Source organism: Beauveria bassiana (assembly GCF_000280675.1).
Source record: "Beauveria bassiana ARSEF 2860 unplaced genomic scaffold BBA_S00004, whole genome shotgun sequence".
Classification (NCBI taxonomy): domain Eukaryota; kingdom Fungi; phylum Ascomycota; class Sordariomycetes; order Hypocreales; family Cordycipitaceae; genus Beauveria; species Beauveria bassiana.
This window is the reverse complement of record NW_007930839.1, coordinates 452045-474123: the sequence shown is the minus strand read 5'-3', so window position 1 is coordinate 474123 and position 22079 is coordinate 452045. Positions and strand designations below refer to the sequence as shown.

At 53.4% G+C, this 22079-nt stretch overlaps 10 protein-coding genes across 10 annotated transcripts; 5 read left to right on the top strand and 5 right to left on the bottom strand.

The window, feature by feature from the left end:
* Nucleotides 1–428: 428 nt before the first annotated feature.
* Nucleotides 429–1247, bottom strand: BBA_01940 (gp24-like protein; the record flags this gene model as incomplete). The annotated part of the gene is made up of 1 exon (XM_008597037.1): nt 429–1247. One exon carries the CDS (start codon nt 1245–1247, stop codon nt 429–431), a length of 819 nt encoding a protein of 272 aa, XP_008595259.1.
* Nucleotides 1248–2683: 1436 nt separating this feature from the next.
* Nucleotides 2684–4225, top strand: BBA_01939 (uncharacterized protein; the record flags this gene model as incomplete). Its single annotated transcript, XM_008597036.1, has 1 exon — nt 2684–4225. One exon carries the CDS (start codon nt 2684–2686, stop codon nt 4223–4225), a length of 1542 nt encoding a protein of 513 aa, XP_008595258.1.
* A 101-nt stretch (nt 4226–4326) lies between these two features.
* On the bottom strand, nt 4327–5636 carry BBA_01938 (replication factor C; the record flags this gene model as incomplete). The annotated part of the gene is made up of 4 exons (XM_008597035.1): nt 4327–4491; nt 4540–5328; nt 5385–5463; nt 5521–5636. The coding sequence occupies 4 exons, from the start codon at nt 5634–5636 to the stop codon at nt 4327–4329; spliced, it is 1149 nt and encodes a 382-aa protein (XP_008595257.1).
* Nucleotides 5637–6847: 1211 nt separating this feature from the next.
* On the top strand, nt 6848–8604 carry BBA_01937 (ubiquitin-conjugating enzyme; the record flags this gene model as incomplete). Its single annotated transcript, XM_008597034.1, has 9 exons — nt 6848–6877; nt 6933–6966; nt 7030–7124; nt 7175–7196; nt 7245–7341; nt 7392–7403; nt 7450–7618; nt 7665–8536; nt 8589–8604. The coding sequence occupies 9 exons, from the start codon at nt 6848–6850 to the stop codon at nt 8602–8604; spliced, it is 1347 nt and encodes a 448-aa protein (XP_008595256.1).
* A 384-nt stretch (nt 8605–8988) lies between these two features.
* On the bottom strand, nt 8989–9768 carry BBA_01936 (uncharacterized protein; the record flags this gene model as incomplete). The annotated part of the gene is made up of 1 exon (XM_008597033.1): nt 8989–9768. The coding sequence occupies one exon, from the start codon at nt 9766–9768 to the stop codon at nt 8989–8991; it is 780 nt and encodes a 259-aa protein (XP_008595255.1).
* A 1295-nt stretch (nt 9769–11063) lies between these two features.
* On the top strand, nt 11064–13052 carry BBA_01935 (Cupredoxin-like protein; the record flags this gene model as incomplete). The annotated part of the gene is made up of 3 exons (XM_008597032.1): nt 11064–11343; nt 11402–11885; nt 11963–13052. 3 exons carry the CDS (start codon nt 11064–11066, stop codon nt 13050–13052), a joined length of 1854 nt encoding a protein of 617 aa, XP_008595254.1.
* A 214-nt stretch (nt 13053–13266) lies between these two features.
* On the bottom strand, nt 13267–14730 carry BBA_01934 (NADH kinase POS5; the record flags this gene model as incomplete). Its single annotated transcript, XM_008597031.1, has 1 exon — nt 13267–14730. The coding sequence occupies one exon, from the start codon at nt 14728–14730 to the stop codon at nt 13267–13269; it is 1464 nt and encodes a 487-aa protein (XP_008595253.1).
* A 902-nt stretch (nt 14731–15632) lies between these two features.
* BBA_01933 (phospholipase/Carboxylesterase) lies at nt 15633–16475 on the top strand (the record flags this gene model as incomplete). The annotated part of the gene is made up of 1 exon (XM_008597030.1): nt 15633–16475. The coding sequence occupies one exon, from the start codon at nt 15633–15635 to the stop codon at nt 16473–16475; it is 843 nt and encodes a 280-aa protein (XP_008595252.1).
* Nucleotides 16476–16743: 268 nt separating this feature from the next.
* Nucleotides 16744–18099, top strand: BBA_01932 (Carboxylesterase family protein; the record flags this gene model as incomplete). Its single annotated transcript, XM_008597029.1, has 1 exon — nt 16744–18099. One exon carries the CDS (start codon nt 16744–16746, stop codon nt 18097–18099), a length of 1356 nt encoding a protein of 451 aa, XP_008595251.1.
* A 328-nt stretch (nt 18100–18427) lies between these two features.
* On the bottom strand, nt 18428–20361 carry BBA_01931 (putative homocitrate synthase; the record flags this gene model as incomplete). Its single annotated transcript, XM_008597028.1, has 11 exons — nt 18428–18548; nt 18612–19356; nt 19410–19455; nt 19507–19521; nt 19639–19658; nt 19714–19729; nt 19788–19832; nt 19885–19936; nt 19995–20006; nt 20063–20116; nt 20270–20361. The coding sequence occupies 11 exons, from the start codon at nt 20359–20361 to the stop codon at nt 18428–18430; spliced, it is 1218 nt and encodes a 405-aa protein (XP_008595250.1).
* Nucleotides 20362–22079: the final 1718 nt, after the last annotated feature.

Here is a 22079-nt window from a genome sequence, read left to right as displayed (position 1 = left end):
ATTCAGTCTAGCGCCATTCGCTGGTCCATGGAGGGGCTGAGGGGCCATCGGCTTGGACTTACAACCAAATATTCGTCTGAAAATCTGGCTTTAAATGGAATTAAATGAGAAGAAATACCCCCTCCCCTTTCCATGGATTGGCAATGACTCGGCCTTGTACAAATACACGGGGCATTGCTGAAAAGGAGATTGAGCGATGCTAGGTAGTTTTGTGGTTCTCTGGGTCAATTACTGGGTGATTTTGAGCTTGCAGGGAATGAGGAGTTGTCGTGAGCACAACTGTTGACAATCTACAAGATGGACGATGTGATAGAATGGAAACAAGACTCTATAAAAACAAAGTCAACGCGGGCAAGAAAATAGAACTCCAAAATGGCAGAACAGCCCCAGAAATGAATGTATTGTCTTCGCCATGAAATCAGAATACGCTACCAAGACCACCAATGACCGCGACCTTGGCCCTGAAAGCCTGTCTTGACATGGTAACCTTCACTAACACCCCAAGTTCTGAAAGCAGACCTGTGTTCACAGACACCGTATTCGTACGGCTTCTCAATTACCCCTTCACCGGCGCGGTTGGTGCTGCTAGACGGCGAGAAGAAGGAAACTTCCGTCGAAGGCAGGGCATTGCAAATTTCCGTGTTGTACTGATCGCGAGGATACGAGTAATATTCAGCAAATCCGAGACCCCGCGGCCCAATACCGGCCGCTTTCTTGGGCAGAGTCCATTCACCGATGGAGTGCCAGGCTCCAGTGTTAGTGTTCACCACGGTGCCTCGCCAAGTATTACCCCCATCGGTCGTTTCCGCGACGCAATCGTACTTGTGGGAGTAATCACCGTTAAACTCGACGCCGCAGCTGACACCGGGGCCGCCGTCTGCCCCATAATAGCATAGGGACGAATTCGTGGTGGTGCCGTTAATGAAGCTGGAGAAGGCAGCACGAATGACACTGCCGCTCGCGTTTCTTGGCTGCGGCTGCAGACCAATGTAGGCACTAGGCTGGTTATAGTCGTAATAGAACTGTTGCGCACCACTGTAGGTGCTATCGTCGGCATAGTCGAAATTGAACTGTTGCGCAAAGTAAAAGCCTGCCTGCTGAGGGGCCCTGCTCAAGTCAAAGGGGAACGTGACATCGTTGATGAGATTGCTTCCTGACTCAGCGTCGGGGAATAACCAATTCGCACCGACAGTGGCGGAACTTAGCTTCGCCGCAAGAGCCGTGACAAAAATGAATGAGAGAAACATAGTGGGTGAAAAGAAAGAAAGAGAGAGGCAGGCTGACAAAGGGGCTTGATAGTCAGACTAGAAGAAAAGGAACTTCGCTTTATATATATAACTGTATGACCAGCTGGACTCGAGCAGTCAAGTCATTCTGTAATGAGAACTTTGGTCTGAAGTAGGAACCATGAACCTGGCTCTTTCAACCTGAAACGACCTTCTCAAAAGGGAAATTGTCGAATGCGACGTTCATGGGACGGTTCGTAGCGCGGCATAATGGGAGAAATTTTGCACTAAAACAGTCCCGTCAAGCAGAGTCGAGTTCCATGAATGGCACGCAGAACTATACCTCGAAGCTCTATTCTATAATCCACCCGCAATGGCATGATATGAGTACCCCAAAGTGGTCAGGAGGGGCAGCTGCTGTTGTGTGAGGCATGCTTCTTTGCTCTATTTGAAGACTTGACATTCTTCTGAGGTTCTCGGAGTATAAGCAAATGTGAGGGTTCTGACGCCGTTGCTAAATTGAAGAATTGCTGAGGATCCTGAATGACCAATAGCCAAGTAGTAAATTGTTAAGCGCCTGCCTTCTTGACCGCATCCATGGAGACCTCTTGCCCATTAGTTGCGCTGAGGCTGAAACCAAAATATTATGAGCGATAGTAACGCTACATATTGATAACTATTTCTGAGGGCCTTCGCTTTTCTAGCGAGATTCCCTAAACTTGGATCTTGAATCCGCAAAACCCTACCCAAATCTAAGAATATAGCGCCTCTCACGCGACTTTCGGTTGTACGTCCACCTCAGTACCCTAGCCAGGCAGGAAGATGACCTTGCTACAGCCCATACGGGCAATGTCACCAGCAAAAGAAGCCGAATAGTTTTATACCGACGCGTGAGCCTTTTTATTCCTAATAGGTTCTTTTTTTATGGTCTCATCTCGCGCTTACTGTATAACTTCTTCTCTTTGTCATTGGAGTCGCGTTAACAACAGAACGCTCCGAATTCGGTGACCTTGCTGCTGCCAGCCACACAGCACTTTGCAGTTTGAACACTTTTGACGCACAATTTCAGGATAGATGACCACTCCGAGCTTGCTTGGGCAGTGTATAAAGCATGACTCTCAGTTATAACCTGATTTATCCGGATTTTGCTTGCATTGAGGTCTGAAACTCCCATACCCACTTGCACATCCTGGTCTATTACAAAGGTGCTCGAAACCTAATATCTACGACAAAATTATAATGCACCGCAGACTTGACTAATGGTAATCAGTTTATTTGATTACTCTATCATAACATAAAGGCTCTTTTACTCACCACAATATCGTTTGGACTGGCCAGACGCGACTGTTAGTGATTTGTTGTGTATAACTCGGCAATGCTTCTTTCTCCACGTGATGGTGAAGTGCAGCGTGTCAGCGCCACTTTCGACTTTGCAACAGCTACGCAAGTGCGTCAAGATGCCAACAAACGATGAAAACGCTGCGAAAATAGAGGATGAGTTGAGTCTATACATCAAGTCTCGTGAACAGGTCAACTATATTCGACGCATACTAGCCGCGCATCTCGGTGATTGCGCGCAAGGAGGTCCCATCAAGTCGTCGCTAGCCCTAGCAAACGGGCGCGATGGCGATGGCACTGTCGAAACAGATAGCACAACGGTACACGGTATATACAGCGAATACCTAGACGCTGTGAAGAATAACATTGCCGCGCGAAAGGAATTTGAAGCGGCTCGACATTATGATTTGCCGGAGCCGCGTACAGAGGGGACGGCGGATGGCGGATCCGTCGCGCTCGGCCTGGAAGAGCGAGTGGCCCTGCTGAAGCTGCACCAAAAGCGCGACAGCCTGTATGCGGTGCAAGAGACTCTCGATGCGCTGTTGGAGCAGCCAGCGGCGGGCCCCGAGTTTCTCGACGCCGACCGCATGTTCCAGGGAACGCCAGCTCTGCCCCCGGTGCCCAGGGACGTCATCAACACCATGGTCATTGAGCAGACCTCTTCTCCGATGGACATCCCCGGTCAGGTGAGCCAGCTTGAAAGGGTCGTTCTGCGCGCCAAGCTGCTCCTCAGGCAGGAGGAGCAGCTCCTGCAGGAAGCGAGACAGCGCGTGCATCGCACGTCGCAGCCGCCGAGCCAGGCAGCCAAGCTCATGGCGCTGGGTGCGACGCGGGACGAGCTCATTCATTGGATTGAGACGGAGCTCGGCAAGGCGTCGCCGGAGGCACATGGCACGGGCGACGGCTCGTTGGGGGCTAGACTCGGCAAGACGGACCTGGCGGCCATTCAGGTACAGTTGGCCGATATCAAGGAAAAGTACACTCTTTATGTCTCGGCACGCAAGGTCTTATTAGAAATGGCTTCAAGTGAATCGCAGACGCTTCCACCACCGTCGAGGATTGTCAATGCTACGAAGCGAACGAGTTACGCGGCGTCGCCGCTCCCGCCAATGGATCATCTCCTCACGCCATATTTGGCCTCACTCGTCGATGCCTCTGCCAATCACAAAGCCACGGTGGCATACCGAACGCATATATCCTCTCTGCTCAATAAGACTAGCCAAGAAAACAGCCGTCAGCTTGGCAAAGCTGCCGAGGGAAGCGATCTGCTGTCAACTTTCCCCCAAGGTGATGCCTCTCGCCACCGATCAGGTACAAACCCGGCATCGCAGGCTGGTCTCGTCAGCCAGGCACAACCGTGGGTGGACGCTGCCGACGCTGCCAAGATGGCAACACTAGAGTCCGTGGCAGAATCGGTCGAGAACGGACAGATTGCTCTCGAGGGGCTGATGAGCACCCTGAAAGATATTGGCAAGATTACCGGAAAGAATCTTCTGGATAGCGAGGAGATTGCGGGCGAGGAAGACATGTGGCTCGGTGCAGACACACCGAGAGCTAGAAGACATGTGAGGAAGGGGAGCAGAGCACAGTCACAAAGCTCGACGGATCCGTGGGCAAAGGTGCGAGGCAACCTGGGTCTGCTGGGCCAAGAGGGACCATGAAGTAAGAGTGTTTACATATACCCCTGTCTAGTAGCATGCATAGCCAAATCTTGATTCTTTTACCCTTATCTTGGGTTGTTCAATTCGTTACGCATAAATGTTTATTTTTCAGACATGATTGCGGATATTCTCATGGACAAATCGAGAATCGACAGGTGCTCGTCAGCTCCGTCCAGCAAGCGCTTGTCCACTTCGGAGAATACCATGACAATTTTGTTCTTTTGTACATCAGGGATCGTTTCGTCGAACGTGATGACTTGGTATAGCTAGAAAAAGTTAGGAATGGCCGTGATTGAGATGGGGACGACGCTTACCTGCGATACAATTTGTCCAGCACTCCAGCCGTCGGCTACCATGTCTTCTACCACCTTGGAGACGCTAGAATACGAGCCATTTGAGCCTCGTGGGCGCAGAGCAGCCACGAGCTCGTCTATTGTCGCTCCGGGAATCACGCCAGCGATGTCTTCGATGATCTTGACGGTGACCGCTTTCTTATCCACGTCCATGTCCTCGTCGCCGTCACCGTCCTTGACTTGTGCACCAGCACCTATCAGACGAGCCGCACTCTGCAAAAACGTGACGGCTTTACGCAAGTCACCTTCGCTACAGCGAACCAGGGCGTCGATGGCACCGTCCCCGAGAGGTACCGACTCGGCGGCAGCAATCTCCTCGAGGCGCTTCATGGCGCTGCCCTGGTCGAGGCTTTTGAAGCGAAACTTGCTGCAGCGACTGGCTAGTGGGTCGATAATGCGAGTGACGTAGTTGCAAATGAGACAGAAGCGCGTGATTTTGCTGTAAATTTCCATGGTGCGGCGAAGGGCGCTCTGGGCATCCTGCGTCATGGAGTCGGCCTCGTCGAGGATGATGATCTTGAAGGGCGGGCAGGGATACTTTTCGCGGTAGCCGGCAGGCGGATTCGTGAGCTGCATGCGCGCAAAGTTTTTGACCTTTTCGCGGACAATGGAGATGCCACGCTCATCGGAGGCGTTGAGCTCGAGGACACGCGACTTCATCATTTCCGGGCCGTAGAGCTGCTTGGCGAGGGCGAGAATGGTCGACGTCTTTCCGGTGCCGGGCGGGCCGTAAAAGAGCATGTGAGGGAGCTATAAAGGAACGGGCATCAGCGTGCGTCTTGCCGGAGCTCGGATAGAGGCCTTACGTTGGCGGCCTGTAGTGTTCGTTGCAGGACAGTGACTGTGTGTTCTTGAGCAGCAACATCGTCGAGACTCTTGGGACGGCTAAGAAACGTTAAAAGACTGGCATTATAGGTGCCTGCCAAAGCTCGGCGAACTTACTATTTCTCGACCCAGGGCTGTATGCGACCGTCGCTGACCTTGCTCTGCTTCTGCTCAGAGCCACCGTTGGCGGCGGCCGCTGCCTTGCGCGCCTTGATATCGAAGAAAGATGCCATTGTCGTATCGACGAGTGGCGGTTCAGGGTCTGCGCAGCTATGGAAAAAGATGTGTTGAGATATACGCGGCGTTGGGCTGGCAGAAACGAGGGTTCAGGATATGGAAACCTATTAACGCGTTGCGGGTGACGCGACAGCCGCAGTCGCGTAGAATCTAGCAGGTACGTAGGTACTTTTACTATGGGTGGGGCTTCGAAAACATGCACAATCAAGTATTTATCAACGGCACCTTTTGGGTTGGAAGAATTCTCCATCGGATAAATTGAATAAATAGAGTTAAAAGTATGGATTCCCAGAGTTTAGCGAATTTTTCTTTTCTTTCGTCTTCAATGATCAGTTTCAACTTGTAGGACGCTGCACATGACACTGGTACAGGCGGTAAAAAGAGTGGCTCACTAGACTGTTGAAAAAAGGTGGAAAAAAGGGAAGAAACAAGAAATCGCTTGAATGTAGAAGAAGAGATTTTATGAAATTAATATTTAAATAGTTGCCCAATAATCTACTAGTAAAATAAGGTAGGTAGAGCAGCGCGGCAGCAACCTCGCACAAGACCCCATGACAGCCTGCAGCTGCAAGCCCCACCACCTACCTAACAGGGCGCTTCGCCTGAGCTGAGCTGCATCAACGACCGCCTGCGAACCATTTACACTGCCTCGAGTCTGGTTGCCTGTAGATGGAGTATAGCTGCGGCCTTCCATGATTGATTAGACAAATTATTGGGCCGTGAGTTGGGCTTCATTATAATTTAGGTAGTCCGCACTAGCTTGCAAGGGCACCGCTTCGGTTCAACCTTGCAACGCACACACAAAACAGGCTGCGCTGAATCAGTGCAAGTTGCCGCCTGCCGCCTGCCTTGTGCATGCTCAGTCTTTCTTGTTCCATGTGCATCCTCCGCTGCACCCATCTCTCCTCTTGCAACCTCACAGCCACTTTATTTCTCTCATGTCAAGGAGAATCGGAGACTGTAGAAAGTCTGAGTATTCGATTTCGCGTACATTGCCAACTTCCATCCAATTGCACCTCAGAGCAGACTTCTACCCCGCCCCCGCCTTGCCGCTGTGCCGCCTCACATGCAGCAACTGGCCAGAGTCGCCATTTCGTGAACCACCCTCGAAAGAACAAGCTACCTCTTCTTCCTGATATCTGTGGCTTCTTAGCTCTGTTCTGACACTCCGTCCCTTTCATTGCCCTTGCCGCGCGGGGTCCTCACAATGGACCAGTCAATAATTCGCATCACAAAGGTGAGCAGCGTCCCAGCCTGGCCAGTCACGCAGCGCTCACATTTGTGGTTCACAGGAGTTGGCAGACCTCCAACGATCTTCCGATCTCGGTGAGTTTATCTTATACCGGCTGACTTTACGTCGATACCATAACCTCAACTTACCATCTCCAGCCATTGCCGTCGCCTGCCGAGATGTCGACGTGCGGAACGTAAAGGCGCTCATTGTGGGACCTCACGAGACCCCCTACGAATTCGGATTCTACGAAGTAAGTCGCCATCATGGTCAGAGTGAAACTTGTCTAATCATTCTTCCTAGTTTGCCATCAAGTTTCACAAGTGTAGGCAACGTCGTCCTCTGTTGCTCGCCATGTGCTAACCAACTGCAGCCTACCCCTCGACCGCACCAAACGTGCAATGCGTCACCACCAATGGAGGGCGCTGTCGGTTCAACCCAAATATCTATGCAAACGGAAAAGTCTGCTTGTGTGTAGCACCGTGTTTCCGTTTTGACACACATTCGCTAACCATCACAGGTCTATTCTAGGGTACGCTGCGACGGAGACAGCTGTGAGTCGCACTAACTTTAACTAGCACGTGGAGAGGTGAACGAAGCGAGCAATGGTCATCTGCCCAGGGCATGGAATCTATACTTTTGTCAATTCAGAGTCTGATGTCGGCGAATCCGTTCGAGAACGAGCCTGGGTTCGAAAATAGCAACAGCCCAAAAGACAAGGAGTATCAACAGGCTTACGTGCAAAAAGTAAGATTTCTACCGCCGCATCTAGTAGCTTCTACTAAAGTTATAGATACGTCATGAATCTTTGAGAATATCTGTTATTCAACGCTTGGAGCGCTATCTAGGTTTGCAAATCGATGGAACCAGGATTCCACCACCCAAAGCAACAGATAGCAACGGCACAGAAGCAGACGTTGATGAAGCGACAATACCATTCGAGCCTTTCAAAGACCTTTGCAAGCGACGTTTTCTCTGGTATTTTGAATCCTACATGGCAGCTATTCGACTCGGTCAATCAGAGACCAGGGACGGAGCAGGCTTTGTACAAATGCCCTTTGAAAAACCTGGCAGCAACAGCATGGAGGGGAAATTCTGCTACCGAGATCTTGAGCGCCGCCTTTTAAATATCAAAAAGGCCCTCAAAGATGAGCTCACTACCTGGGCCGAAGATGGCCTGATGGCGCAGCGAAATGACTCGACCGTGGCCGTCAATTTGCGCCACCAATTCGAGCAGATGCTTGCCTATTTTCGAGGTCTAGACGTGCCACATAGCGTGTCTTTGGAAAATGACAACGCTTTCGTTTGGATTCTAACTTATTTCGGGCGTCCTATGACCAATCTCGACGGCGGCATGCTCCGTCTCAAACTGCATTTCAGCCCTCACTTTCCCAACGAGCAGCCTCGCGCCATTTTTCAAACCAAGATCTTTCACCACCAGATTGCGCCGGACGGTACATACTGCTATAATCCACCGGCAAGTGCTTCAGGCGATGTCCGCAGCCATATCGAGGCTATCCTGGAGCTTCTCGAGGAGGATCAGCCAGCGTATGACCCGCGAAAGATTGTCCATCCCGAGGCAACCAAGCTATATTGGAGCCATTCACCCGATGAGAAAAAGCAGTACAACAGAAGACTGCGTCGATCTGTACAGGATAGCATGGAGTGAGTCGCTTTTCTTTGGTTTAGGAGCGCCGCGATATTAACGTGTCTGCAGCGACCTCCCTGAATGACTGATGCCCATGGATAACAGGGAATGCGGAAGGCGTAAGCAAGCATATGAGTAGCCGAGATGCGGTGTATGAGGCGGTGAGGCTAATTCTTCTTCATTTACCTCACTTTATCCATCATGACCCGTGGCCGAGACTGAGAAGATGGGCAGTGATCTATTCTGTGCTTCGTTGCGCAGTTGGCAGGCGGTGCCTCACGGCATGTACGAGGTCCCTCTCTCGGCGGTGAGTGAATATGCCTTCGCATTTTCTTCACCAAGAAAAAGAAAAAGAAGAACAAGTCGATTAGCCGTCTATATAATAATCCATTCCTGGCTTGCTTTGTCAAACACCCGAAACGCCATACTGGTGCATATTTGTAGAATGTGCTGTTACGTGAGAAGTTGTCTACTTTCTCGCCTTGCTCGTGGCTTTCCTGTCAACCCTGTCCTTGACGGGGTTATACGGCACCGCCGCACCCTGGTAGGTCTCTTGACGGCCGTCGCCGCCTCTAAACTCGTACATGCCCGCATGGCCGGGTATGTACGCGGCGGGGGTGCCCTGCGTCGGCCGCGCAACCTGTTCCGCGTGCAGCTTATCGAGCGAGTCGCCCACGACTGCGTACTGTGACCAGTTGATGGGCGGGCATCGCACGACCTCTTGCGGTTTCGGTAGCGTATTCCAATGCCTCTTTTGCTGTTGCTGCTGCACGGACGCGTCTTCTTCCTCGTCATCGTCAGAGCCCGTGGCGGCGGCGGCGGCGGCGGGGGGATTATTCACCTTGCCAGCGGCGAGGTCGCGCACAAAGGCTTCGGGATCGCCGACGGCTTCGTCCTTGGCGCGGCTAAGGGCCTGAATGTCGGCGGTTGCGCGCTGCCGCTGTAGCTGCAACACAGCAATGGCCGACTTGAGCGCAATCGTGTCGGGGTTGGCATCAAAGTCTATGGGTTCGGGTCCGGGAGCGAGTGGCAGCGTTACGGGTGTCTGCTGCGTCGTGTGCGCGAGCGTCGGCCGCGACGACGAGGAGGCGTCGTCCACGTTGCCGGAGAGCTGCGTGGCGCGCAACGGCGGGGTAATGGGGGACATGGGCGGGCCGTTGGTCGGGGAGGCGGCGCGCGGTTGTGGTGTCGCCGCGGCTGCGGTTGCCGTAGGGGTATTTTTGTCGGTCGAGATGGTGAGAGCAGGCATCTCCGGAGATGGGTGGATGGGGTTTGGATGAGGGGTCGCGCGACGTTTGTGGTTTGAGCTGTAGGAAGGTCCCAGGCGGCGAGGTGGGACTGCGACGGCCGTACTGGCCTCGGGCGCTATGGTGTACGTTTTCTTCTGTGGGGTTGTGTTTTGTGTCGCCGATGTAGGAGCAATATGATGGCGACGGCTTGGATTTGTGCCTGTTGATAATCGGCTGGCAGATGTTTGATGTTCGAGTTTGTTAGATGAAAGAGGCAGGTGGCGGGTAATAGTAGGCGGCAAGGCAGGAGCTGAGCGATGACGGAAACGGACCCCACATACCAGTACTCCGTAGTCCGTACACAGGCTGTGGATACACCATCATTATGCGGAAATAATCAGGTTATATATCTTTGTAGGCTTAGCTTCTCATGTAAGAGTAAATACTTTGTCTTCATCTCAAAGTGAAAACTACATGAATTATTTAAGAGAGTGGTAAGCAACTTAGGTACTCTAAACGTGTTTTTAAATACTTTAGAAAAAGGAAAGTGATCTTAGTCTCATTATCAAATGATGATAGTCTGATTAATAATAACAATTCCATCCAAGTCTTAATTTATCCTGAGATTAGCGGCGAGGATAACTATTCCAAGTGATTCTTGCGCCACAGCGCTGACTTGTTATGACGAACAATATCCACACCAAATGCACCCAGCACCGGCTTCCATGTTTCAGCGTCAGCATACCATTTCGGAAGCGCGGGATTGCAGTCGCGAAATAATAAATACTACGGATACATACACAAGGCAAAAAAGCTCCTCCCTCTTGACAAGAAATGGACCGAGAGGCCACCCGCGTATTACCCCATCGGATCAGCTACAGGGGCGGGGAAATGAAGCGACTCAGATCTGTTATACGGGATTGGCTGGGACTCTTGTCGCGCCCAGTTTTCTCTGATCCGACATGCCAGACATTTCGCGGACAATTTGTTATTGTGATTGTCTTGAATGAACGGAGAAAAGGGGGAAGAGAACTTGCGTGTTGACCAAAGATGAGGCGAACTCTGTCGTTTTCGAGGTTTCACATTCACCGCGCTCCAAACTTGGGGATCACAACAGTCCGCCGCTGACAGGCTCAGGCTGAAGTTGATCACGCGGAGACTACTCGGCTACGATACTCTCATTACGACGACCCAAGGGATTGAATCGCTGTCTCAGAGATGCAGGTAGCCGTGTTGTCCAACAACTCACACAGTATATATTGCAGCGTCTCCCAGATGAGAAGAACTCGTTTAGGACCAGCATCAGATTTCCATCATGTTGAACAAGGCTTTGTGGGCTCTCATAGCCTGTCTGGTAGCGTCACTGGTGGCGGCTGCGAACCTGCCTATCGTGGTGGAAGCCAGCGCTTCCGCATGTGTCAAGGAGTTTGAGCTGGAACTTACGTGGGAACGGTATGCGCCGCTGGGCATCTCGCGCAAGATGTTGCTCGTCAACGGCCAGACGCCGGGCCCCGAGCTGCAGTTCAACCAAGACGACGAGGTGACTGTCCATGTCATCAACAGCTCGCCCTTTAACACCACCGTCCACTTTCACGGTACCGTCAAACCATTGTTCGTCCCGGGACAATTCATACGCAAGCTAACGGCATCCAGGCCTGGAAATGCAAGGCACTCCCTGGTCAGATGGCGTGCCCGGCGTCACGCAGCTAGAGATTTCCCCAGGTAGAGAATTTACGTACCGATTCAAGGCTACGCAGCATGGTAGCTACTGGTACCACTCGCATTCCCGCATCCAAATCGAGGACGGTCTGTATGGCCATATTTTCATCCATCCTCGCCCTGGAGCGGACAACCCGTTCCACCTCATCTCCGCCCACAGCGGCGACGTCAGCGCCATGGTGCAGGCTGAGAAGGACTCCCAGGCTGTCGCCGTTTTTGACCTGATGCACATTACATCGGAAGAGAAGTGGGACATTACTCTGGCATCGGGCATCGAGCTTACCTGCTACGACCGTATCTTGTTCAACGGCAAGGGCCGGATGGAGTGCCTTACTGCCGAGGACATGCAAGCAAACCTCACTCCCCCACAGATTGGCGATCTCGCACTGGTCCCGGGTTCTTCTCTAACAGATCGAGGGTATGGGCCGTTTTCCCTTTTCCCAACACTCTCACAGACGACAATGTAAACCAGCAACAGCTAACTTTGCGCCACAGCTGCTTCCCTCCCAAAGTCATGGCCGCTTTCGGCGGCGACATGGAGCACTTCAACGAGAGCGCCATCCCGCACCGCATCTTTTACGGCTGCGAAAACGGCACCGACCCGTTGGAAACCTTCAACGTTGCCCAGAACAGCTGGGTGTCGTTCAACGTCCTCGGCGCCACCAACTTTGCCACCGGCGCCTTTTCCATTGACGAGCACGACATGTGGGTATATGCCGTCGACGGCAGCTACATTATCCCGCAGCGCGTGCAAGCCATCTCGCTCTCCAATGGCGAGCGCTACGCCGTCCTTGTGCGGCCGACCCGCGCCGGCGCCTTCAAGATGCGCTTCCACGCCTCGAGCGCGCCGCAAATGATTACCAGCTACGCGGTCCTCTCCGTCTCCGGCGGGCCCAGCAGCCCGGGCCTTCCCCGGCGCCACCTGCGCGAGTCGGCGCCGTGGGTCACCATCTCCGGCGGGCCGCTCTCGTCCAACGTCACCTTTTACAGCGACGACCGCGCCCATCCGTACCCCGCGGAGCCGATCCCCGCGTCGGCCGACGAGCTGCACGTGTTGCGCATGAAGCTCGACGGTGCCTCGTACCGCTGGGCCATGAACAGCACCGGCCTGCGACCCGCCAACATGGACCGCTGGCGCTCGCCGCTTCTCTTTCAGCCGCCAGCGGCTCATGCTGCGCGCAACGACAACGTGACGCTGGCGACGCGCAACGGCACCTGGATCGACCTGGTGCTGCTTGCGTCCGTGTTCCCGATGCCGCCGCACCCGGTGCACAAGCACGGTAACAAAATGTACATGATTGGCTCGGGTACGGGTGCGTTTAGGTGGGCGTCGGTTGACGAGGCTGTTGAGGAGATACCGGCGCAGTTTAACCTCGTGAATCCGCCGCGGCGGGACACGTTTATCACGTTGATCGCGAGACAGGACGTGAGCTGGATCGTGGTGCGCTATCAGGTGACGAACCCGGGCGCGTGGCTGCTGCACTGCCATATCAGCAATCATATGATGGGCGGCATGATTATGGTGCTGCTTGATGGAGTCGATGTCTGGCCGACGGTGCCAGATGAGTACCTCGACTTTCACTAATAGTATTATAGAATAGCTTGATTGTTGGCATAACTCTCTATCCTGAGTATAGACTCTGTTGAACTCATCGAATACAAGGCAGCCTAGAATTGTGGTAGATGTCATGAATTTGACGTGTATTATTAGTTCAGTTAGCGATTGGGGGTATCTATTCAGTGTTACATTTTCAACTCTCAACACTCGTCAGCCTTGATGGTATGCGCTGACACAAAATCTAATCAGACATGTCATCCATTGCAGGATCTCTTCCAAAAGGATGATTAAACTTGAGCAGCCCATTAAGACCGCCCACCCAGGGATCATCTTCCTCTGTGCGAATTACGCACGGCACGCCGCCGTGCCACTCCTCGCCCGGCCCGGCCCGGCCCACAAACTCGCCCTCGACGCGAATCTCGGTGCCCGGAAGCACGCCGCAGCAGCGCTTCCCGTCAATACTCAGGTCCAGCTCGCGGCCGCGGTTGCGCGAGCTCATGCGCAGCACAACCTTGGTGTCGAGCGGGAGCACGAGCGAGCGGAAGCTCAAGCTGCAGGGGCTAATGGGCGTGATGAGGAGGGATTTGACCAGCGGATGGACAATGGGGCCGCCGGCGCTCAGGCTGTAGGCCGTGGAACCGGTCGGTGTGCTGATGAGGATGCCGTCGGCGATGGTCTCGGTTAGAAAATGGCCATTTTGGTATATATCGATGATGGCGAGCTGGGGGTGCGAGCCGCGGTGCACGGAAATCTCATTGATGGCTCGTAGTGAAGGAGACGGCTCTTTGGACTCTGCAATGGTCGACTTTCCTTGACTGGACAACGTGTCAGATACCTGGTGATTGACGCTGTTGCCTGCCCGATCGTAAATGTCCGCTTTGATGCGGTGTCTCAGCAGCACACGCGAGGCTCTCTGATGCCCCAAACACTTGCCCTTCATGCGCTCCCAGCCCTCGTAGTGCGTCGTGCGCCTCGTCAGGTTGTTATTCTCTCCCTGCTGCAAGTAATCCGCCTCTCTCGCCTCGGGCACGTCGCTGCCGCTCATGTACATTTCGCGCCACGCCTTTTTGTAATCCGCAAAGCTCCACTCGCCCAGAAAGCCCAGCGTGCCCATGCTAAACGAGACAATCGGCGGGACGGAGCCGTGCAGCTTGTACAGGCTCGCGGCGCGCAGCACCGTGCCGTCGCCGCCAAACGTCGCAATAACGTCGACCTTGTCGGCAATGTTGGACTGGTGGTCGGCAACGTACAGCGGGAAGCCCAGGTGCTTCTGCACCGTCTCGGCGACGCGCGGCTCGACGATGATGTGGACGTCGGGGTACTCGCTGTGGATGTGGCGCGCAAACTGGATGACGGACTCGGTGACGTCGGGCGCGTAGAGCTTCTGGACGAGGAGCAGGTTGCGCGGCGGCCGCGGCCAGTTGAGCACGAGCAGCGAGGAGCCGGGCTTGGAGCTCTGCAGGTAGCGGGGGTGCGTGCGCGCCGGTAGCTCGGCAATGGAGCGGCTCGGGGGCGGTGGTGTCCCGGTGCGGAGCGGACGTGTGGAGGAGAGATGTCGAGGGCTGGAGCAGGATGTTGGAGAGGTGGCAGTTGGCGGAGTGACGGTCAAAGGAGTCATATGAATGGGAATAGAGCTCGAGGAAGGCAAACGGCGGCAGAGATTCCGGATGTGTGAGGCGCCGCGGACGGCAGCAATTCGAACCATGGTAATCAAGTGTGATGGAAGACGGGCATGGTCTGGTCACGCGATACGCAGTAGTCGTGGTGAGGCGAGGTTGCGCACTGCAGGGGCCTGTTGTATGAGTTTCCGGCAGGATTATAGGACAATTCGATGGACTTGGGTATATGATTGAGGGTCAAGTCGATTCGCTCCCCGTAATTTCAAATATCGTTGGTTGGTCGAGGGAAGATTGGAAGGAGGTTGAGTCGAGTTGACGGTGGAGCAGAAATTGCTGCGATATCGCAGTAGGTACCTAGGTAGGTAGGTTAGTAGGCTGCTTGAGGCAAGACACAGGGCTGTTAGTGGACCTACCTACCTACCTAGGTACCTAGGGGGTGTTTTTGGGGGGCTGCGCGGGGAGCTACACGGCATTTTAGTGACCATTGACTGGGGAGCCTGCGCTGATTTGTTACCACAACCGCTGCAAGTGCCCTGAAAATCAAGGGTGTACGGTGGTGTACATTGGCGTGCCTACCATGATGATTGGCGAAGAGGCAACCAGAATACTGTAGAAAGCAACAACAATAGTGTGCAGGAAGTATCACGAAGTTCGGACTTGTGTAATTGAATAAAAACAGCAATGACATCTTGTTAGGATTGGTTCCTCTCATTGCATCTACGAGCTCTGTCGCGAACACACAGACGACTAATAAATAAAGCGAGCCTGACGACCCGCTGTCACACAGCGGGCAACAAAAGTGGCAGAGCATGACAACAGCCAGAGAACACCATCTAGACAACCTTGAACACGCCACGATCAAGGTGTATTCGAGAATTGAGTAGGGTTGCATTGAATACGTCGACTTTGCCAGTTATTCTTTCTTGCTACGCCAGCAACCCTGCATCAGGACTTTCCCCTATCAACCTCGACGATTCCATCTGCTCAAATGGAACCCAACACAACAAGCACATACATCCACGGTCCGGCAAAAGGCCATACCCACGCATACACCGTCATTTTCTTACACGGCCGAGACAGCAACGCCCAAGAGTTTGCCGAGGAGCTATTTGAGAGTGAAGCCAGCACCGGCTCGACCAGCCAGCCAGGCCGCAGCGACTCGGCCACTCCACCAGACCGCACCTTGCCTGGCCTGCTTCCCGCCGTTCGCTGGGTTTTTCCAGCCGCACCCATCTTACACTCACAGCGCTTCGACACGGACCTGTCGCAGTGGTTTGACATGTGGGCTGTTGAAGACCCCGGATTGAGGAGCGAGATCCAGCGCAGCGGCTTGCACCGCAGCGTCCAGACGGTGCTCGCAATCATCGACGACGAGGAGAAGCTCATTTCGAGGGGCAAAATATTTCTCTGCGGAATCAGTCAAGGATTTGCCACCGCGCTGTCTGTTTTATTTGCCCAAGGCCAGGGAGGGTTTGCCGGCGTCATTGGCTTGTGCAGCTGGCTCCCTTTCTCGTCCCAAGTCGAGGCCGCCATCACCAAGCACAACTCGGAGGCTTCACTCTTCTCCGCGGTCCAAGGCTTATATCGTCCCGAGACCGAGACATTCATAGCAGAGCCGCTGCCCAGCCAGATTAAAGACACACCTGTATTGCTAGAGCACGCATCAGACGATGACGTTGTCCCGATTGCAAATGGTCAACGCATGAAGAATGTCTTGACGGCTCTTGGACTCAACGTGAAGTGGCACGAGTACAAGGATGGCGGACACTGGGTCAACGAACCGCAAGGCGTAGACGACATTGTCGCATTTATAAGAGCAAATCTAAAGTAGTTGCAGGCCAGGCAGGATATAGATATGATACTGTGAATATAGCACGGCAAATATTAGATCGACTATCCCGCACGATCAGCCGCTAGATGCCGATATCCCGATTTCTCCACAACCTCGCCAGCGCTTGCAGGCTCGCTCCGTGTCCCAACTGCCGCGAATCTTGCTCTAGAATCATCATAATAATCCAAATTCCTGTTAACTCTTCAGCTTTGAGTTTTATAGGGCTGTCCTGCCCGGAACTGTCGTCTTATACGCTCATCGACCAGCCATGGCAGACTGTTCCAAGATCCGGATCCAGCTTCGAGACGGCGCCATTTATGCCTCGAAGCAGGGCGACACAATTCGCGCCCGCGGCGTGCGCTATGCCAAAGCGACCCGTTTCCAACCCCCGCAACCTATAGAGCCGTGGACCGACATCGTGGACTGTACGGGCCCAGCGTCGATATGCCCTCAGATGCCGTCTCGTCTCGAGGCGCTCAACGGCCCCATCACCGCCGGCCACGCCATGAGTGAGGACTGTCTGCACGTCAGTGTCTGCGCGCCCGCTACGGATTTACCCGAAACAACGCCAAAAATACTCCTGCCCGTCATTGCATTCCTCCACGGTGGGGGCTACACATCCGGCGGCGGCGATCTCGACGTCTACAGCGGCGCCGACCTGGCGGCCGCCGGCGGCGTCGTCCACGTCGGCATCACCTATCGACTCGGGATCCTGGGCTATCAGCCCATCCAGGGCACGGCGCCGGGCAATCTGGGCCTGCTCGACCAGATGGCGGCGCTGCGCTGGATCCGCGACAACGTCAGCAGCTTCGGCGGCGACGCCCAGCAAGTCACCCTCGCGGGCGCGTCCGCGGGCGCCGACTCCATCTACTGCCTATTCGCGGCCGACGGCGGCGAGTCCCTGTTCCAGCGCGCCATTTTGCAGAGCGCCCCTCTCGGCGTCCGCCGCATGGACCGCGGAGCCATGGTGGAAGCGCTCGACAGCGCTGCGCAAGACGCGCTGCTCGGTAGCTGCTGCCCTGCCGAGACGGCGACGACACCGGATGAGCTGTTGCAGGTGCAAAAGAAGCTGGCGCTCGCGTCGCGCAGCTTCGAGGCCCTGTTGATGCCGTTTGCGCCTACACTCGGCCACGCGCCGCTCTGCATCAGCGAGTCCGAATTCGCCGCTCGCGTGCAGCGCGCTTTGACACGCATACCCTTATTCATCGGCTACTGCCGCGACGAGGGCGTCGCCTTTGAGGCCATCTTCAACGGCATGCATCCTGACGCGCGGCCAGCAATCCCGACGACGGCGAGCGTGGTCGACTTCATCAGCAGGTCGTGGTTCCAAGACGATGCGGACAGGCTGTGGGAGCAAGCGCGCGCCGCGGGCGGCGATCCCTGGTTCTACGAGCTGGCGGTTGCGCCGGCGGAAAGCCCGTTCAAGGCGGCGCATACTATGGAGATGGCGTTTATCCTAGGTGGCTGGGACGCCTGGAAGGATGCGCCGATGCTCAAAGGGAGTGACGGGGAGGCATTGGTGAAGAATGTTGGCGCAGAGGTCAAGAAGCTGTGGGTGGCGTTTGCGCGTGGTGAGGATCTGGGCAGGACTAGATTCCGGATTGATGAGCATTTTCAGATTTGAAATCGGATCTAGTATTTCTCTCCTTGTACTGCTGGCACTATTGTTTTAATTGCTGCTGTTTTCATCACCAGCATGCGTCCACTAAGTATCTTGGCGTGGCCGCTGCCCGTCATTCGTTACTCAATCCAGTTCACGGTTTGTGAGCATGGCTGCGGCGTTGGGTCATCACTCGAATTAGACAAGTCCGACGCAGAAAGGAACAAAGTATCAAATTTTGGCTTTTCATCTTAACATATACAAAAACATACCAACTTTTCAAGTAGCCTTTTCAACACGTTCGTCGTTCCTTCCATGTCGACCATGTCAGCTCTGTAAAGTACAGGTCTTTTCAAGCCTCGGCACTCTGAGCTGCGTCCTTCTGTAGGTCCAGGTGGAAGGATCTGATCAGCGCATCGCTCTCGTCCAGGGTCATGATCTTGAGGTCCGCCATCTGCTTAATCTTGGCCGTACTAGATTGTAGAAGAATTCTGTTAGCGATGCCAATGTGAGGAGGACAAGCGGCTAATACTTACACCTCCTTGACCTGATCGTCAGTCATTTCGAGACCGAGCTGGTCGACTCGACTCTTGATGGCATTCCAGCCAGTGAGACGAGACGTAAAATGCACATATCTTGACAGACCAAAGTCATCGGGCTTGAGAATCTCGTAGGTGGATGGGGAGTTGAGAATCGCCTTGGCATGGATGCCAGCCTTGTGTGTAAAGGCGCAGAACCCGGTAATCGGGTTATTAAAGGGCACGTTGATCTCAACAGCCTCCGCAACAAAGTCTTCAATGGCCTTGAGCTGGTGCAGCTTATACTTGGAGAGAATGTAATCTCTGCTGGTCGGCATCATTCTAGCCATGAGGGCGCCGAGTGGGCAAATGCCGTTTCGCTCGCCGATTCCAAGCACCGATGTGTCAACGTGCGTGGCACCAGCCTCGAGAGCGGTAAACGAGTTGGCCACAGCGCAGCCCGTGTCGTCGTGGAAGTGAACTTCAATATCGGTCGAGACGCAGCCGCGAAGAGTTCTCACGAGGTCGTAAACCTGTCTGGGGGAAGCACAGCCCACGGTGTCGGCAACACCGACTCTGCCTACTCCAACGTTGTTGACCGCGCGATAAATGGAGAGCAAATCAACCAGATCAGACCGGAAAGAGTCTTCACTCGAGAAGCGAACCTCGCAGCCTCGGCTCTTGATGTACTCGATAACCTCGATAGCCTGCTTGGTGATTGATGTCATGTCCTTGCCGCCAAGGGAATGCTCGCGGAGAAATTCTTGTTGCCAGTCAGTCAATGAACGAGAGGTAGATATGATTGTCTGTGCTCACGGCTCGTTCCAATTACGACATCGACACCGTCAACTCCGCAGTCGCACTAAAAGCGTTTAGTCAATTGCAATTATGTCCCAATTTGAGGGGTTCGTACCGCAAGCTTGGCGTCCTGGAGATCATGTTAGCCGCGTGCTCTGTAAAATGGAATTTCGGACTGGCAGAGGCAACATCTGGGTAATCCAGAAGCTGTTTCGACCTCCACGCAATTCTCACAAGTGCAACGTACCTCTAGTGTGCATCTTGTGTCTGAAGATGGCGGTTAGTATCACGAGCACAATGGGATCGAAAGGGGACGACGAACGGGTTAGAATCTTGGACTACTTTTTTGTTAGTATTGGAAAATCCTTTTCCTGTACTAGTTCTGGGAGGACACACCTTAAGGCCGAGCTTGCAGATAGCCTCGCAGTCGTCGCGGGATTGCTAAGGAAAATTAGCGCCGAGCTCACAGAAGGGCCTACTGACTAGGACCTACCGGGCTAGCAGCCGGATTCGTGAGTTCAATGTAATCAACTCCGAAATCTGATCTAATTAGAGGTCAGTTTCTTGAGTTGTGCGGTAGAACAAGGTTCTAGGGTATCGTACAGCATAGTCGCACTAAAAAGGTGACGTCAGCGGGTGTAAAAAATTATCTGTTGCGGCCTCGGACCTACATCTTGATCTTGGTCTCGGTCGAGAAGTAGGCATTGGCAAACTGCTCGCCCTCCCTCAGCGTAGCTAAAACGGATTGGTTAGTTATTGACGTTTTTTCACGAGAGAAAGACATTTTGTAGTTGTGTCCATGCTTCGACGCCCTGGTAAGGGCAGCGAATCAATTTTTTTTGAGCTACTCGTTTGGAATTTCAGGGCTCCGCAAATACTTGCATTCAATAATCTTGAAGTTGCGGACATTGCTCAAGAGATCGCTGACGCTCGAGTAGGGGTTCGTTGTGCTGTTGCTGGTGATGGGCATGTTGGGCGATGGGCGTCCAAAGGACGATGAAGTCGTGAAGCAAAAGTGGTTTTGTCGAGGACAATGCGGCTATACAGCAAGTCGGGGGAATGGTTCTCGGATCGCGGGAGAGGGTGATGTTGCTCTTTAAGAGGTGGGTGTTGAAGAAATGATTGCTTTCTAGTTAGCGTGAGGGAGGGGTAAAAATCAATTTATGCTTTTGAGGTTGAGGAAACGTTTTTCATGAGTCACGGGAAGCGCTCCGATTGCCGGACCATAAGCTGAGAGGCGCAATTTTCTTTATGAAGGCCTCGGTACTCACTGTAGATTTTTTTGCAGCTTTTTAATTGGCCATTCGCTCCGATTGAATGCTTACTGGGGCTGCTAAATCAAGGACAAAATCTATAAAACCAAGGGTAAACTAAACCTATCCAGGACTGATAGGCGTGATAACGGCACTGATAAGACTTTATCGAAATAGCAGTCAATGCAGTCATCCAGTGGTGCTGCCACTGGTGCATACCTAGTCATCAGTCATCCAGTGCATACCTGCAAGTTTTCCAGCCCACCTATACATACATGCCCCGCCCATCAACTTTAAAAACTAAACCAGCCGGCGCCAGCGCCATACAACCTTTTCCCTTTGAAACGCTTGCTTGCCAAGTCTGCCGTCCTGTCAGCCATTCAAAGAGCCTATCAGACGAGTGATGCAATATCTAACTTGGGAGCATACTAGAGAACCAGTAGCAGGAGATCAAGTCAGAAATATAGTGGAGGCGGGGAAAGGTGAGAAGCGTGCATATTGGCGGGGTATTTCGTAAGGCGTGATCTGATTGGCTGTTGCTGCTAGCCCACTACGGGAGCATAGTAGCATGGCGTGCATGTGAGTGAGCAGCCACCACAGGGACAACCCGAAACAAGCCACAGACAAGACACAGAGATGATGAAAGTCAGCATCAGATCAACATCGGACGCCTGCGCCTAAGCTCATCTCTTTCGTTACTCGCAGGCCTGCTGACCCAAACCAAACAGTTGGGTACTCGTACACAAGGCTATTGGTGGGTACTGTCTCTGTCGGGTAGCCCCCAATATCATAGAAGTGCTATCGAAGCTCCATCCGTACGTGTACTGCAAAAGAGTGTATCATTTTATCCTGGATATGGACAACTCATTAAAGTTACTCTTACATGCTCAGCTTGCTGTATCATTGATTGAATGCTCAAATTGCTGTATCATGAGTAAACGCTCAGCTTGCTGCATCATTGATTACATGCGGCGCTAGCGACCTCAAGTAAGCCGCCTCGAAGCAGTGAAAGGCATGGAATAAGCCACAAAACAGGATGTGGGCGTTCAGACACTGAAATCTAGACAAGAGAGAAAAAAGACGAGATCGGCGTCATGGTCATTTTCTCCACGTTCTAGGCCCTGTGCGCTCGATTCTTCAAAATGTCTCTGTCGTTGCTCGTTGCCGAATTGCGAGCTGCATGAAACGTATCAAAGCTCGCCACGTTTAAGCAGCTGCTAAATCTATTGAGATAGCTTAGAAATGGAACGGATGCAGCAACTAGAGTCCACTCCAAAGGCATTGCATTTTCGCCTGCCACGCCCCAGAGCCATGACGACGACAGCCGTCTAGATAGTGCCGGCCCGCAAATCCCAGCTAAAACACTAACAATGCGGTAATGAAGATGCTGCCACGAAGGATGCCTTGGAAAGGTCAAGTACAGCCCAGAACAAGG